The sequence below is a fragment of the Carcharhinus amblyrhynchos genome, chromosome 22 (assembly GCF_965287045.1).
Source record: "Carcharhinus amblyrhynchos chromosome 22, sCarAmb.v2.hapA, whole genome shotgun sequence".
Lineage (NCBI taxonomy): Eukaryota > Metazoa > Chordata > Chondrichthyes > Carcharhiniformes > Carcharhinidae > Carcharhinus > Carcharhinus amblyrhynchos.
In genome coordinates, this window is record NC_137345.1 from 19400098 (window position 1) to 19417752 (window position 17655).

The window sequence follows — 17655 nt, forward strand, 5'->3', positions numbered from 1 at the left end:
AGAATTTAACCAGAAACCAGTGTACAGTTGAGTGCACCTACTCAACATGCTAATGTGATACGGTCCAATTTGTGACAAGGTCTTGACATTCAGATTATCAAGCTCCAAATTTCTAACCAAGCAATGATGCAGCTGTCCTGTTACTTGCAAATCTGATTCAATACACCTCTTAAATCCACCCGAACAACCGCACTGGTTCTGGATTTCATTGTACACTTTATTTTGTTACAGATTTCAGCACAGGTTGTGTCACTGCTTTACACGGTAAATGCACTCGTAAGCGTGCTATTGAATAAAACACACCAGGCAGGTCTACACAGTTCGCTCCCTGGTCTGTCACGAATCAGCTAAATATCTTCAGGGTAGATAGATGGGTGTCAGTTTCCATGGATTAAGGGTTCATTCTTGGTCACTGCTTGGTGATCATTGCCGGATGTTGGCTCAGAGTCAGGTGGCCCCAAAAACAACAGACTATCCAAAAACACAAGACTAGCAGCACCCAAGGATCTGCCTGCCAGCACTGAGCAACATCTTAAACGCTGAAATAAGGATATGAGATAATATTGTGTGGAGAGTCACCAGTTCTGGGACCACAACTGTGCTGCAGCATTCAATTAGGAACATGTTCAGGTTTTAGCAGAAAACAAAAAGGATTTCCTATTAATACTTTCAGGAGAAACAAGTTGGTTTTTTACTTTTGCTTTTTTTAAAATAATTATGAACCATCATTCCCCTTCAATGGTAGATAGTATCTTGCATCTAAAACATCATGATGCATTCTGCCAGCTAACGTGCAAAATGGACTTTTGTGCAGCCTAACTTTGACTGTATGCACCCCAATTTTAATTGTGGAAAACTCTACACACAGCCCAATTTAACCAACTGTGTAACTGAATAGGTACTGAGTGAGTTAAAATCTTGCCTGTGATATTGAGTAAGAAAGCTTCCATCAGCAAGTTTCCCTTTAATTTTTTTTCATCATTTCACCAAGAGAATAAAAAGTAGCAAGGTTGGAGCTAAGGTTGAAGGGCGGGAGTGTCTGGAGAAGGTGGTGATATCCAGGTGTAGCTTGACTTGACACAGTAGAGTCACAATGATGCCCTAAATGCCAATTTGTTTATTTGCATCAGCTCAAAATGGCAACAAGGAATTTAAAAGCAAAATTAGCATATGATAATTATGGGCGACACAGTGGCACAATGGTTAACACTGCTGCCTCACAGGGACCTGGGTCACTGTCCAAGTGGAGTTTGCTCATTGTCTGCATGGGTTTCCTCTGCATGCTCCAATTTCCTCCCACAGTCCAAAGATGCGTGGGTTAGGTTGGTTGGCCATGCTAGACTGGCCCTAGTGTTGGGACAATTAGCAGGGTAAATACGTGGAGTTACGGGAATAGAGCCTGGATGGGATTGTGGTCGGCGCAGACTTGATAGGCTGACTGTTCTCCTTCTGCACTGTAGTGATCCTACAGTGCTGCTTTGACCACTTTCTGATATACAAAATTGGCTGATCGCAAATGACTGTGGTGGCAGGGGAAAGTGAGGGCCCCTGTAAGCTTTTTGAATCACAATTCCCCACTCAGGCTGTGCACAAGTCAAGCCCTTCAACTCTGCATGCACAGTGATGTAAGATTTTAAGGGGCTGCACAGTTAAGTTGTACACGCACTATAACAAAAAGGCACAAACTCTCCCTGGCTCCGCTACTGAAAGGCAAACTATCCAGTGAAGGTAGAACGTCCTTTATTCTTTGCATGAAGATACTATCCTTGCAATGTGAACCACACCCTGCAGTGCTGAACGACACATAAAAGAACAGTTGCACGTTCATTTAACTTTAGGACATGACTCCTCAGCCTAACTTATCATCTCTCCCCACAAAGTGCTGCATTGTATTGGGTTATGACTAATTGCATGAAGAACAACAGATGAAGAGAACAGTTTTCCAAATGGAAACATTACATGTCATATGGTATCAAGTGCCATCCATCCTCAAGACATTGATGCTCAACCTCTTTTTTTTGTTTGTTTTTGTTACGTTTTTGTAGCATCAGACTGAACCATATCAAAACACCATAAACATCTTCTCACAAATGTGCAAATAACACTATCCACTTCTTTGTATAAGAATTGGATGACTAGAGAATCAAGCACAACAGCAATAAAAAACAGTTCTGGGCTTTTGATCCCACACTGAGGTACGATCAATATTTACAACCTTTATACACTTTGTGGCTCTAGGATATGCACTTTTAAAAACCTTTGGTTTACTCAATGCAAAATGGAACAAAAAAAGGAAAACCAGCTTGGGAGGATTTTTACACCAACTGCTGTGGCAATTTGATGTCGAGAGACAGCATCCATTTTGTGGCTTCATAGTCAAAATTATTTAAAATTTAAAAGTCTTTGGTAGCAAAGCACTCATGATGCTTGCTTCGCACCATGTGTTGAAAGTCCAGGCCTTCCCTCAGAATAACAAATGGCCTGTGTCAGAACACTTGGCTGGGTGAGTTTCCACTTCACTCGCTTGCATTGGAAGCGAAAAGCAAAGCAGCTCACATCTGAGTTACAAGCCAGCTTTGCTTCCAAACTGGAATCTCCCCCTCTGGGCTAACCAGTAAATAGTACCTTGCACTGAACATACAGACATGTCCGTCCGAACAAATAGAGAGATAGCGGCAGTAAGTGACCAAGTTTTTGGGGCGGGGGAGCAGGGTAGGGAGACAACTGAAACACAATTAAAAAAGGTTCAGCGTATTACCATTGGACACCTACATTGATTTCCTCAAGGCAACTCTTCTGACAAAACCCCTACAAACAAAAACATAATTATTTTTCGCAACAACTTCCAAATGTCATTATTAGTGCCACAAATCCGCCAACATACAAACGTAGAAGCTAGCAAAACAATAGTGATAATTGGCAAACATTATCTTTCAAACAGGCTTGAAATGATCAAGCTGTAGCAAGGAGTTGGCAAAGCCTTGTGGTACGATACTGAGGGCTACCAGACGGCTTGCGTAGATTGTCAGCAGCCTCCCTTATGCAGAGCCACCCCCACCTGATTCACATTTTACTGGTGCAGATCTCTACAAATGACCGATGTCAGGCAGAGGGTATCACCTCTTGAGCCGGTGTTTGACACACACCTTTGCTCCGCTAACTCCATCCTTGTGGTTTGATTCGATTTGATGAAAAGTACGTTCAAAGAAAAAGTGAATCTCCAGCTAAGGTGAGAAATTTCTTCAATTTCCTTTCCTTTATTTCACACCACAGTTTGGTAGAAAAAAAACCTATTAAACATGGAATGCCTTGTAAAGGTGAAATTACGCACTGTGGTAGGGAATCACTAAAATGACATGACTGTGGTTTACAGGATTATTGAACAACGTGCAAAGATGACAGATTTTCCAGTACAATTTCTTTTGAGTTTCCTACTGAGCCACAGTATTACATTCAGGAAGTTAGAAGAAAGAAGAAAGCCCTGTATAAACCTCACATTGAACCTTACTGACTGTTGTTACAAGATGGAATAGCTTGGCTAAATAGCAGCAGTGATGGAGCTTTGATTTGTATAACAAAAAGCAGAAAAATGCATTTAAAAAAAAAACGGCCAACCCATCGGGAAGATCGTTTGCTCCCCGCCACCCCCCCCCCCCCCCCCCACAACTCCCCTAAATATGTGCATTTATGATTTTCTGGCTCGTTGTAAAGTTCATGAATGTCTCTTAATACATTATGATACAGGGATGGCACTGATTTCAGAAAGGCAAAATCCTGGAGCCTGAAAAATACATTTCAATTTGTGAATCCTGTTGGCTCTTCTCGGGAACACTGGAAACAACACCTCTAACCAATCCCACCTTGTTGGGACGAGGCTTTGGTCATTCGACTGTGCATGTTGCAGTTGTGGTTGAAATTTACCCCTTCTGGGGTGGCAGGGGGAGTACGGGGGGGTGGGGGTGGAGAAAGTAGAATTCTGTAGTGCGGTGCTGATTTCGCATATCCTTTCTTGCTCCTGGCCACACAGAAGTCACCTGCCTTGCTCATTCGCATCAGGTCCTGTTCAAATTATCAGTAAGCTCACCACAAAACGCAGCTGTGGTTCTCAAAGGTTATCCTTTGTAAACATAAACCATTGTACACGAGGTTATCGCAGCCCTGGTCGCAAGTCAACTAAAAAGGTAGTACTCGGAACACAGCCGTACTCACAGAAAAAACAAAACGAAGAGGTATCCGACACCTTTCAAACAAAAATGGCCATGCCAGCCACTTGATATTGTGCAACTTTGGACATAGCATTTAACCACACGATCCATGCTTTGCTCTCCCCCTCCAACGGCTTCTCTTTCTCTCACGAGTTCATTGTTCAGCCACTAGGTCCTGCAAATGTAGCTCTCAACTCTCTAGCGACATGGCGACAATCAGTTGCTCTACTTTATATGCCAGGCGTTGCCTCCGTGCTTGTTCGTCTTGCTCCAAAGCAGCGGTTATCTAATTTTAAAAAAAAGGAAAGAGAAGAGTGAGACTGCAATACAGTCAAAACAGTATTTACCCAAAAGGTACCACATCAGCAGTACATAGAACATACAGAACCCTACAGTGCAGAAAGAGGTCCTTCGGCCCATCAAATCTGCACCGACCACAATCTCACCCAGGCCCTATCCCTACATATTATTACCTGCTAATCCCTCTAACCTAAGCTTCAGGGACACTAAGGGGCAATTTTATCACGGCCAATCAACCTAACCTGCACATCTTTGGATTGTGGGAGGAAACCGGAGCACCTGGAGGAAACCCATGCAGACACAAAGAGAATGTGCAAACTCCACACAGACCCAAGCTGGGAATCGAACCCAGGTCCATGGAGCTGTGAAGCAGCAGTGCTAACCACTGCGCTACCGTGCCGCCCCATAAACTTAAAAATTGACACTTCAGCTCAAATTAGCATTGCAGAGACTGCTAACATGATTTGAGTGCATATTGATTTTAGTGTTTCTTTCCAAAGATGAGTGGCTACGAGTCAATGCAAGGAGAACTTTGGGCTTGTAGTAATTTCCAGCAGCTGGCATTATGGACAGATGCATAAGGGAACTGGGATTCTGATTCACTGACAGACCAACTGTGCAGTCCAGCATGCTGCCTGAAGTAGATGCTTCCAGAATGAGGAGCCAGGTAGGTGCGGACAAAGAGCAACTCTTATTTTTCATCATCTTTCAAGGGGTAAAAGGGCTTTCTTGCATTACGGCAGATTTCATTCAGGAAGTTAGAATAAAGAAGAAAGCCCTTTATAAACCTCACGCTTACTAATTGTTGTTTCCAGGTGGAATAGCTCGTATGTAAAATTCTGTCTCTCAACATTCCCCGATTTGTGATGATTCAAATTTATAGAAATACGCAAGTTGTGACACAAAACCCACTTGTTCAACCCAATCAGTCCATCCTTAATGCAAGCAAATATACCCAATCACATTTACACAGTCTGTTCCAACTGCCTTCATCTTCCATAAAAAAGACAAATTATAGTAATTCCAAATTTAAAAAGAGGCTCATAGGATCCCTACAGTGTGACCGGGGGCCATTCAGCCTATCAGGCCAGCACCAACAACAATCCCACCCAGTCCTATCTCCGTAACCCCACTTACTTACCTGCTAATCCCCCTGACACTAAGGGGCAATTTAACATGGCCAATCAACCTAACCTGCAAATCTTTGCACTGTGGGAGGAAACCGGAGCAGCCGGAGGAAACCCACACAGACATGGTGAGAACATGCAAACTCCACACGGACATCTACCCAAGGCCTAATTGCTAACCACTGCACCATCATGCTGTCCTCATGCTTTGTTCTCTCTATACTTTGAATTGATATGTTTCAAATGCTTACCCCATTTCCCTTGAAAACCATTACGGATTTAGCTACAGAGGGCATTAAATGCCTTAGCAGTCTCTGGATGAAACAAACATCTTTCTGTTCTTCCTTTGATGAGAAGTTTGTACCCTTGACACAATCACCCCCTGACTTCGGAAATAGTTCCCTTATCATCTCCCATTATTTTGAATATTTCCATCAGGTCACCTCAGAACCTTCCCTATTCACTACCCTCACCTCAGAAATACAAGTTCCAGACTGCTAATTTTATCTAAGCACATTTCCTCCATATTTGCTCCATAAACTTCAGGTCATTCCTAAAGTTAGGTCCCCAGATTAATGTCACACACGTAGGGAGCATGCAGGGCCCTGGTCACTGATGGAGGAACAGGGGATGATGAATGGGTGGTGCTTCTTTACAGAAGAATTAAAAACACAAGGCGAAGGGAAACAAAGGATATGCTTGGCTGTGGGAATAGCATATGTCAAAATAATAAAACTTGATCAGGTGAACCTAGAAACAAAAAGCAAGGGGAAAGGGAATTCCTCTCACTCTGGATGGCAAGAGTCAAGAACAGAAGCACGAGAATTGAGTCAAATCCAATTTTTGAAAATCCTCATTTAAGAAAAGGAAAGCACATTTCAGAATCTCTGGTGCGGAAAATGATCATTAGCAGCACTAGAGATCCAGGTACATTGATCAATAAAATGTCATGGACAGCAAAAGGAAATAATTAAAAAGGCTTATTGAATGCTGGCCTTTGTTTCTAGGGGTCTAGAATATAAGCAGAGGGCGGGCTGGGGGGGGTGGGGTAGAAGTCATGCTTTAATTATCAAAGCACTGGTCAGACCACCCCTTGAGTACTCTGAGGAATTCTTTGGACTAAACATTATCAGAGAATCATAGAATCCCAACAATAGGGAAGAGGCCATTCAGCCCATCAAGTCTGCACAGACTCACTGTCAGACCATCTTACTCAGGCCTCTCCCCCACCCTACCTCCGTAACCCCACACATTTTCCATGGCTGATCCATCTTTGGACTGTGGGAGGAACCTGGAGCATCTGGAGGAAACCCACACAGACAACGTACAAACTCCATACAGAATGGAATCCTGGCCCCTGGCGCTGTGAGGCAGAAGTGTTTAGAAAAGATATATTAGCCATGCAAGAGATATTTAACAAACTAAGTTTGTATTTCTGAGATTTCTAAGATTAAAATCAAAGTTTTTAAATACTAGAAGGGGAACAGACAAGAATCTGAAATTTCTTCTCACAAACTAATAACATCTTGCATTGAATATTTTAAATATTTTATGAATAAAGCTCCCACAACAGCTTGGTGTCTGGAAAACACAAGATACAAAACCTTATATCTCTACCAAGGACATGCCCCTAGCAAATATATTCCTGATAAAGTGAGATCTTATGATAGATATATAAACCAATTGTCTAAATAAATGGTTAAAAACAGTGTCTCAAGAAAAATAATCACTTTGGAGAGGAAAGAGCTTTTTGAAGTGATTCATGCTGGCTATTGCCCTCTTTGGCATGAGATAGAGCTTCCTAACCAGTGTCACCATCACACCACACCCGAACCACTGATCCCCTCAAAATGCTCAGCCCTCATCACCCCACCTTCCTCACCATTCCCTCATCATTTGTTCTCCAGCCTCACCATTCCCTCCTCATTTCCCCCTCTCAATACCACCTCCCACATAACTCCCTCACCTTCCTCACCATTCTGCCCTCATGATTCCTCCTTTGCTGTACCCCTGCCCCCCCTCACCATTCCCCCCCCCACGCAACCCAACACCCATGCCAAACCAGTCACTTCGAAAGGACAGAGAATAAAAGGAAAGACATCTGCCAAAACAGCTCTCACTTGTCACAGATCGAATATTTTTCCAGCCTATTTAACTTGTACATCAATTTTAAAATGTTGTTGCCCAATAATTCACTCAGTAAACAATTATAAGATTATTTATAAACTTGCTCAAAGATGTGCAGGTTAGGTGGATTGGCCATGCTAAATTGTCCCTTAGTATCCAAAGGTGTGTTGGCTGGAGTAATTAGCCATGGTAAAAGTGTGGGGTTCAGGGATATGGTGGGAGAGAGTAAGGCCTGAGTAAGATACTCTGTTGGAGAGTCAGTGCACACTCGATGGGCCGCATGGCTCCTTCTGCGCTGGAGGGATTCTATGATTCTTAACAGAATAATCAGTGGCTCCTGAACCTTAAAACCTACATAGGGTGGGTAAAGAGGAACTATTTCTGCTCATTGGTGAACCTCAGAGTATGGAGGCAGAGTCTAAATTGAGATCCAGGAATAAAGATGCCTTCAGGCAAAGAATGATAAAAGTTTGTAACTCCCTTCTGCGAATGGAAATTGTGGGATCAATTGTTAACTTCAGAACTGCGACTGATGGAATTATGTTAGCGAAAGATGTTAAAGGTTGAGAGTCAAATATGGATTTATGGAGGTAGGTCACAGATCAGCCATGAATTCATGGTGGTAACTCAGCACTCTGTGCTATCTTCCAAGAGCAGAGACAAAAATCAGCTCAGAAACACGATGGAAATATTCAGTTGCTTTTCTGGATGGCCTGTCTTGCTGTCCTGCCATTTTTGAGCTCAAAACCAAATTGTTCTAAATACTAGACAACTGTCAAGGTCAGATAAATTACTTCCAGCTCGATAGTTTCATCTTTGAAACAGTCCTTCCTTTTGGTTCAGTTGTGACATTAGCTGGCTACAATTTGTGGGCAGCATGGTTGGCACAGTGGTTAGCACTGCTGCCTTACAGCACTAAGGACCCGGGTTCGATTCCCGGCTTGGGTCACTGGCTGTGTGGAGTTTGCCTGTTCTCCCTGTGGGTTTCCTCCAGGTGCCTCTGGTTTCCTCCCACAGTCCGAAAGATGTGCTGGTTAGGTGCATTGACCCAAAGAAGTGCCGGACTGTGGCAATTAGTGGGGTTTCACAGTAACTTCATTGCAGTGTTAATGTAAGCCTTACTTGTGACTAAATAAATCAATAAACTTTTTCCATTTCAGCATATTATTAGGGACACACTTACATTTTGCCTCAATATGGTGCTGTATGCTACAGGTGTTTCCTACATTGATGTTCTGTAGATTCAAAAGCACAGTGTAGGGTAGAGGTAGGGGGAGAAATGTTCCCAGAGCCTTAATAGAGTGCCACCTTCCTAATCAAGACAGAATATTTGCCCAAAATAATATACTCACTGAAACAATGATGATCTGAACACACTCCTAATGAATATTATCAATCAGATTACAAAGCACGTATTGCTGGTCTTTATGTGCAGCAGGCTCCAGATTATATAAAATACAATTTTGTTTTATTTGGGTGCAAACGATACTCAACTGCTTAATATGCAACTCCGGAATAGCTAATGCAAAACCAACACTCCAGATAACGAGCATAAAATGTTGAGATCGGTGGTAATTTGTAATAATGAGAATTTTCTATATTATGACCTGTTTATGTGGTAAAATTACAATCAGAGCCAGTGGATAGCATATTAAATGATGTTCATTAACACTGCTAATGAAGGACCACAAGGACTATAATTTGCTTGTGCAGAGAAATGACTTTGATCTTTCTGGAGGTTTCTTCACCGGCGTAGATTTAAGGCCCAATGAAACTCCCATCAGAACAACTTCAAAAGTGATTCAGGGGCCAGGATCTTTTAATCCTCCCTCCAGTTGAGGCGATGGCTGTGTTTAAATTATTTGCAGTCAAAAACCACAGCCACATAAAGAACAATCCATCCCTGCTTTTTCAAATACATTTTATAACCTGTCCTCTGACCATGAGGACTCTGGTAAATAATGACGCCCAAAGTTCAATCCAGCTCTTGCAATCAGGATGATAACGTCAAAGACATTCAAACGAGGTGCTTTATGAGTTTAAGTATAGATGACATTGGATATAATTTTGGCAAGCTGAAAATTGACTTGAAAATGAGCCATTATAATGCAACTTCTTAAGTTGAGGAAAGGTCAACGGAACTAACATTTCCACGGAGTGAAATCAGATTTTCAGTTGTTAATCAGGAATGATTCAGCTCCGTACTATTAAAAATTCACTAACAATGAGACTATCCAGAAACCCCCCCCTCCTCCTCCCAACACAGCATGCTTCCTGGTGGTGGAGATGGCCCGTCATTGAAATTCTGTTGATTTTGTTTTATTCATTCGTGGACATGGATATCGCCGGCTGGCCGGCCAGCATTTATCTCTAGTTGCCCTTGAACCACGTGCCTTGCTAGACCATTTCAGAGGGCAGTTGAGAGTCAACCACATTGCTGTGGGTCTGCAATCACATGTAGGCCAGACCAGGTAAGAACGGCAGATTTCCTTCCCTAGTGATGCAGATGTGTTTTTCTGGCAATTGACAATGGTTTCATGCTCATCTGTAGATTCTTAATTCCAGATTTTTTTTCTTGAATTCAAATTCCACCAGCTGCTGTGACGGGATTCCAACCTGGATCCCTGGAACATTAGTTGAACTTTTGGATTAATAATCCAGCAATAATACCACAGGCCATCGCCTCCTCAGGTCTATGACACTTGACTGGAAAAATCCCACCCAAAGTAGATTTTAAAAATCAAAGATGCTTATGTGACAAAGTGTACAAAAGCACACAAAACTCAAATGATTACTTTTTAGGATGAGAGCTGAAGGGGAAGCATGACATGTCAATGATGCAGTTGGTGGCATCAACATATATTGACAATTTTTTTCCTCTTTTTCTCAAGATGGCGCTGGAGCGAGGCAGCCTCTTGTGAGCCGAGTCCAGCATACCATCTAATTCTATATTTTAATCTCTCTCTATGCCTCTGAAATTTCATTCCAACTCTTTTAAACTCTCTAACAATTTTTTGACTGTGATACTACATTCCCCACGTTCTCCTTTCTTTTCCTATGAATGGTATGCTCTGTATAGCACACAACGAACAATACTTTTCAGTATATCAATACGTGACAATAATAAATCAAATCAAAATTAAATCAATTGGGAGGACCACTAAAAACTTATACTAGGCCACCTGTCCTCAAGCCAATTGTGTGGGCAAAATATGCTAGAAATATGTTGTGCACTAACCTCTTCACTGTATTTGGTCACGTAAGAGTAGATTTCATTCAATGCACTCAGCATATTAAACTCATTGACGTGCAAACGGGACTGCTCCGCCAGGTAAGCATTCATATCTTGGTCACTAATTGCAGACATTTTAGCAATATCAGCGTAGTACCTATGAAACAAAAGACATGTTTCAGTCACACAATACAAGCAATAACACCCAGAATTAATTAGTTGTCTCCCAACGCATATTCCCCACACGGAAGGATGGCTGGTAAATGAGCCAAAAGAATTGTATCAAAATCAACTTTACTTTGGTGCAGGGACAGATTAGTCAATGCCTACTAATTACATGCCAATAATGGAATTTCAAGCCAAATTCTACCATGCGAATAGCAGCATCGAATTCATTTCCCTTGTTGGATACACACACAAAAAAAAAATTGGAAGTGTCTGCACAGACTGTGAAATGTCGGGCTCCTACCCAACTAGGAGATCTTTCCCTGCACTGTTTTATTACCTACAAATGTGATTGCGCACACATAACACCTGGACTGCCGACAGCTCAGAGTCAAAAAATCAATAGTGGGCAAACAGACTATTGACATAAACCCCATTAGAATCATATTTTACAGCACGTGCACTGACGAATAGGGTAAGGGAAATCAAGCAGATACTGCCTGTGGCCACATTTGCATGCAAATGGGAAAAAAATAACATTGTGCAGTCGCAGGCTACAACTGTGATTAATGACAACAATGAAAACTGCCCCCAGACATCTGGAATACCCCGCACTGCGCTGGTGAAATCACGCTGTCAGCAGTTTTCAGAACTCTGCCTTTTAGTTATTTGAATGGGGAATACGTGGCTACCTCATTCATTAATTACTCCCCGTTTCTGAGCCTTTTACGTTCCTTTTCGCACTTTGAAATGTGGATTAATTATCACCAGCGACCCACAGCTTACCAAGCTAATGCTAGTGCATGTGATGAACACATGAGACACATTTGTGGCAAACCAAGATGAACGAGGAAGCAATTCACTCCTGAAGGAAGCAGCCCACCAACACGCACTTTCCCATGCAGTAAGGAAGTGGTTTGCAGCAATCCCACACGTATCACCGCCATTTAGGAACAAAGAATCGCAATTTACATTGCTGAAAATGTTGATTAAAGCAGTGACTGGCCCCCATCTAGAGAAACAGTAATCTTGTTGTATTTTAACCTCAATATGCTTTGACATGGGCTGCGATGAACCAAAAAATAAACTTTTGTCAAATATGCTCTTTTCTAGAAAATTATGAGCCCAACAGAAATGAACGAGTAACAGAATCCAGCGGGCTGAACGATGGAAATGTAAGTCATAAGAACTCATTTTATGCTTGAATCAGCACCATGGAAAGTTCTGGAAATTGCAGGAGGAGTTATATTCGAATCAAAAGATCCATTCTGTTTTTCCCGCTCCACAGTTGTGGTCAGTCCTGCTGCATAATTCCAGCACTTTCTGTCTTTATTTCAGATTGCACGCATTTTTGCCTTCACGTTTCAGCACATTTGCCTAAAGATTGAATTCCACGAAGTGGGACTGAAATCAGCAGCAATTCAGACTACATTGGAGCACGATGCGGTGAATAAGGTTAAAATAAAGAAGTTTGCATTTCCACACGATTACCGAATAGGACACGCACAATAGCAATGTTCGAAAACCCATTATATTAAAAGGTAGCACAACATTGGCATGCAACTGCATCGGGGTCTCAGGACACCGGCACAACGCGACGTGCAAAATGATAGTTTTGCCGTGCACATCGACCTGAAGTCAACTTAATTTAAACAGTTAAACCTGGTTACTGCAAACTCTCAGCGACTATCAAGGCATTTTCTTTAAAAAAAAATTGAATTAGTGGTTCATCACAGAGACTTCCGAAATGGTTCTAATAAATATAATGGAACTTCAATAGGAATCAGTCAAAAACCATTTTGCTCTTGTGGAAAGCTTACGGCAATGGAGTTTAATGGCAGGGCTCCATTTCTTGCTGCAGTGAACTAAAGTTTCTCAGTTTCAATCTGTTAATGGCACCAGTTAACGAACATGTTCCATTAGGCAGCACTCAATCCACATGTCATCAGTTATATCACATACCCAGCCTTCTACACTTAAATGAAGTCTGATCAATACTAACCCAGGGGCTGATGCCAGTACATACTCACCTCTCAACCCAGCTCTTATAGTTGGGGATGTCCTTGGCGTATAACAACTTGTTCGATGGCGAGTCCTTGCCAAGCCGATGCTCTGACGTTGAGCAAGAGTCCATGAATGTCTGTGCCACCACAGAGAGACATGCGTCCGTAATGCTGCTCTTGTGAATGTCAAACACAAACTGCGGATTCTTAATCACGTTGACCCAAAACCGTAATGGCAAACTGCGAAAGAAGAAGAAGAAAAGAGGAACACTTGGGATTGGAACACAATTGCAGGATAAATCACAACACTGAAACTGGATCACGTGGCAATGCGTCAGCTGGCAACACTCAAACAAACAGAGGAGCTGAATTCCGATCATACATTTTACAATGCTGGCTGACCTTCCACAATGTCACACATGAGGAGTTAAAGGCAAAACTGAGTTAATAACTGGAGTGGTGTGCAACAAAGAGAACAGAGGAGTAGAGGGAAACGAGGGACAAGCAGAAAAGCCAGAAAACTATTTAGAATCATAGAAACCTTACAGTGTAGAAGGCCGCCAATCGGCCCATCGAGACTACACTGACAACAATCCCACCTCAAGGCCTATCCCCACACCTACACACCTACACATCCTAGCACAATAACCTACACATCCTAGCACAATATGGGCAATTTAATATGGCCAATCAACCTAACGCACACACCTTTGGACTGTGGGGGAAACTGGAGCGCCCAGAGAAAAACGCACGCAAACACAGAATGTGCAAACTCCACACAGATACCCAGACCCAAACTGGGAATCAACCCCAGGTCTCTGGAGTTGTGAGGCAACAATGCTAACCACTCTGCTAATGTGCCACCCAGAATTGGAGGTGTGGGGAGAGCACCAGGAAGATAGTATCCCACTGCTGGCACCAGAACGTGATCTCAGTGAGAGTGGGCTTCAGTTTTCTCTATTAGCCCTTCCCTTGGTCAGAATCTGATCTATAACTGGAGGCACAGTGAGGGGGGGGGGGGGGGGAGAAATACCAACAATAGGCTTATTGTTTGATTACTAAATTCCACATTGAGTTGCTGCAACATAATGAAGCTCTAACCTCCTGGTATCAGCATTTAGCCAAAAAAAAGCTGTACATAAATGGTTTTATTTGCTGATTCTAGGGTGGTACGGTGGCACAGTGCTTAGCACTGCTGCCTCATGGCTCCAGGGACGGGGGTTTAATTCCAGCCTTGGGTAACTGTGGAGTTTGTACGTGCTCCTGCTGTCTGCGTGGGTTTACTCCAAGTGCTACGGTTTCCTCCCACAATCTGAAAGATGTGCATTGGCCATGCTAAATTCTCCCATCGTGTACCCAACAGATATCAGAACGTGGCGACTAGCGGATTTTCACAGTAGCTTCATTGTAGAGTAAAATGTAAGGCTACTTCTTGATTAGTGTCACAAGAAAACTTAAATATGCTACATTTTTAGATTGGCTTTGAGTTGAGATTGCATGGCACGCATCATCAGGCTGCTCCCATGCAACTGATGCCCAACGCTGAAGGAATATGAGCAGCACAGTATCACAGTGGTTAGCACCGCTGCTTCACAGCTCCAGGGACCTGGGTTCGATTCCCGGCTTGGTCACTGTTTGTGTGGCGGTTGCACATTCTCCTCGTGTCTGCGTGGGTTTCCTTTAGGTGCTCCAGTTTCCTCCCACAGTCCAAAGATGTGAGGGTTAGGTTGACTGGCCATGCTAAAAAGAAGTTGCTGTTAGTGTCCTGAGATGCATAGGTTAGTGGGTGGATAGGGCCTGGATGGGATTGTGGTCGGTGAAGACTCGATGGGCCGAACGGCCCCTTTCTGTACTGTAGGATTTCTATGAATATGATTAAATGGCGGCTGCATTGAAATACCACCAGCAAGATACACTGAACCTATATTTGTATTTTCCACATGATATCACAACCCTTTCCATTTGTAATCAGAGGATTCAACTATCAAGTGGAACTGCATATTTACCCTCCTCAGCTGCAATAACCAACTTGCAGAAATGATAAAAATAGAGTAATTAGAAAAGAAAAACCATCGCCTTAATTAGTTTTATTATCAGTTTCTTCCACATTTGCCAAGGGAGGGATTAGGTCAATATTAGGGCTAAGCATTGGATTTGTTTAAAATGTTTATTGATTGTCAAGGCAACCTGCCAATCACAACACAGGTCTGACACGGAAACACATTTTGTTAGGAATTGGGTGTTACAATGAGAGGTGACAGTATTCACATTCTCATCACCATAAGAACATTTTTGCAATGTTATGATTACTTGCAACAATCAGTACAAAACTGTATTAAACACAGCTTTTTGGAAATGAAAGTATTATTCTTGGGGTTAAAAGTACTTGAGGTTATGGGAAGAACTGCCATAGGGAATTACTTTTTAAAGGACCCCCATTGTAAATGAGTAAATATTCATCTCAGGAAAATTCTAATTGAATTTTTAAGATATTCATATTTTGCTTCGACCAGCAGAAAACTGCTTGAATGACGTCACTGAAATGGTGCCCATTTCTTCAAAATTAAATAGTTCAGGCAGAAAACCGACCACAGCCTGTCCATCATCTACAAGGCACAAGTCAGGAGTGTGATGGAATACTCTCTATTTGTCTAGATGACTGCAGCTCCAACAACACTCAAGAAGCTCAACAATGGCCAGAACAAAGTAACCTGCTTACTGCCCCTCCATTCACCACCTTCAACATTCCTTCCACCATTGAGGCACAGGGACAGCAGTGTGTACCATCCACAAGATGAACTGCAGCACTCACCAAGGCTTCTTCGATAGCACCTTCCAAACTCATGACCCCTACCATCTAGAAGGACAAGGGTAGAAGAAACTTGGGGATAGGATCACCTACACGTTTTCCTCCAAGTCACACTCACCACCCTGATTTGGAACTATATCGGCATTCCTTCACTGTCACTAGGTCAAAATTCTGGAACTCCCTTTCCAACAGCACCGTGAGTGAAGCTACACCACATGATCTGCAGCAGTTCAAGAACAGTAAGAAGTCTCAATACCAGGTTAAAGCTCTTTCCACTCACATTGTCTGTGCCTTTAAGACTTGATTACCTGTAAAGACTTGCATTCTCACCATTATTTTGTAAATTGAGTTTGTGTCTTGAGATGCCCTGGCGGTGAACAGAACTCCCAATCACCTGACGAAGGAGCAGCTCTCCAAAAACTAGTGGCTTTTGCTACCAAATAAACCTGTTGGACTTTAACCTGGTGTTGTGAGACTTCTTACTGTGTTTACCCCAGTCCAACGCTGACATCTCCACATCACGGCAGTTCAAGGACACAGCTCAATGCCACCTTCTCAAGGGAAACTAGGGATGGGTAATAAATGCTGGTCTAACATGCTGTGAATGAATAAATAAAATCTCTAGTTTTGTTTGCTCTGGAGCCACAGTAAAGCTAGAAAAATCAAGAACGGACAGAAATTAATTATCCCTTCCCCCACCATTCTGCAGCAATTTCTTTCACCATCCCCAATCCCCCCCACAGCAGCTTGATCTCAGAGCTTCAGTGTGTTTTAAGTGCTGATATCTCACGCATTAGCCATTGCTAACCCTGACACAGTGATTGCTGGCAAACTATTAACTCAAGCAAGGTGAGTGGGCATAAGGCACACAATGAATCACACTCTTATCTAACAATCATGATGGACAGTCATCAACATTGATAATCCTGGTTGGCTTTACACACAAGAACGCTGAGGCCAACTGCAGTATCCTGGGTGGAGATTGGGTAATTGTTCAGATTGGGAATCAAATCTGTGAGTCATTGAATAAACTTGCTGTGTCATGGCATTTATATCTATTCTAACATCATCTTTTATAACATTGAATTAACAAAATAAATTAGAACTAATGTTCTAGCTGGGATACAATGTAATGAAATTGCTATATATATATATTCACATCCTGAATGCACTTCCTTCTGAAAAACTAAAGCATTGCTTAATGTATTTAGGAGGATATATCAGGCAGCGTAACAGAAGCAGCAGCTACAATGTATATGTTTTAACACCTCTTCCTTGCTGATTACCATTCTACAGCCCATCTCTGCCATTCTCAATTCCAATTTGTGCAAATCTCAGCCATATGTAATCTATTCTTCTCTAATTCCTGCGTGCCAATCTTCCCACATCCTGCTGCGGTACATTGGTTTCCTATTGCTCAACATACTGAATCTTACAACCTAATGTTCCAACACCTTTATACCTCACCTTCTCTTGCCTTACACCTTGTCCAGCCCTAAGCCTCTCCAGTTTTTTGGCCCTGACTTCCTGGACCTCTCTTCTGAAAACATTGCTGTGTTTCCACAAACCAAACCCTCTCTCTTTTCATATCAAGATCAGGCATATGACTTAAAACGCACGCTGGGACACTCCAGAGTTTCTGACTTGTGGACTTTCAAAAGAAACTGCCCAAGAAGTTTAAAGTTTC

General features: G+C 42.5%; 1 protein-coding gene across 3 annotated transcripts in view; it reads right to left on the reverse strand.

Moving 5' to 3' along the window:
• Window positions 1-3674: 3674 nt before the first annotated feature.
• The window catches only part of LOC145356986 (plexin-A2-like), a 470896-nt gene continuing 456915 nt past the window's right edge, over window positions 3675-17655 (reverse strand). For all 3 annotated transcript variants that reach the window (XM_080210014.1, XM_080210012.1, XM_080210013.1), the window contains 3 exons: window positions 13187-13399; window positions 10998-11148; window positions 3675-4491 (listed from right to left, as the gene is read on the reverse strand). In XM_080210014.1, coding sequence (XP_080066140.1) covers window positions 4396-4491; window positions 10998-11148; window positions 13187-13399 — 460 coding nt within the window. In that variant the 3' untranslated portion in view covers window positions 3675-4395. The remainder of the gene's footprint in view (window positions 4492-10997; window positions 11149-13186; window positions 13400-17655) is intronic.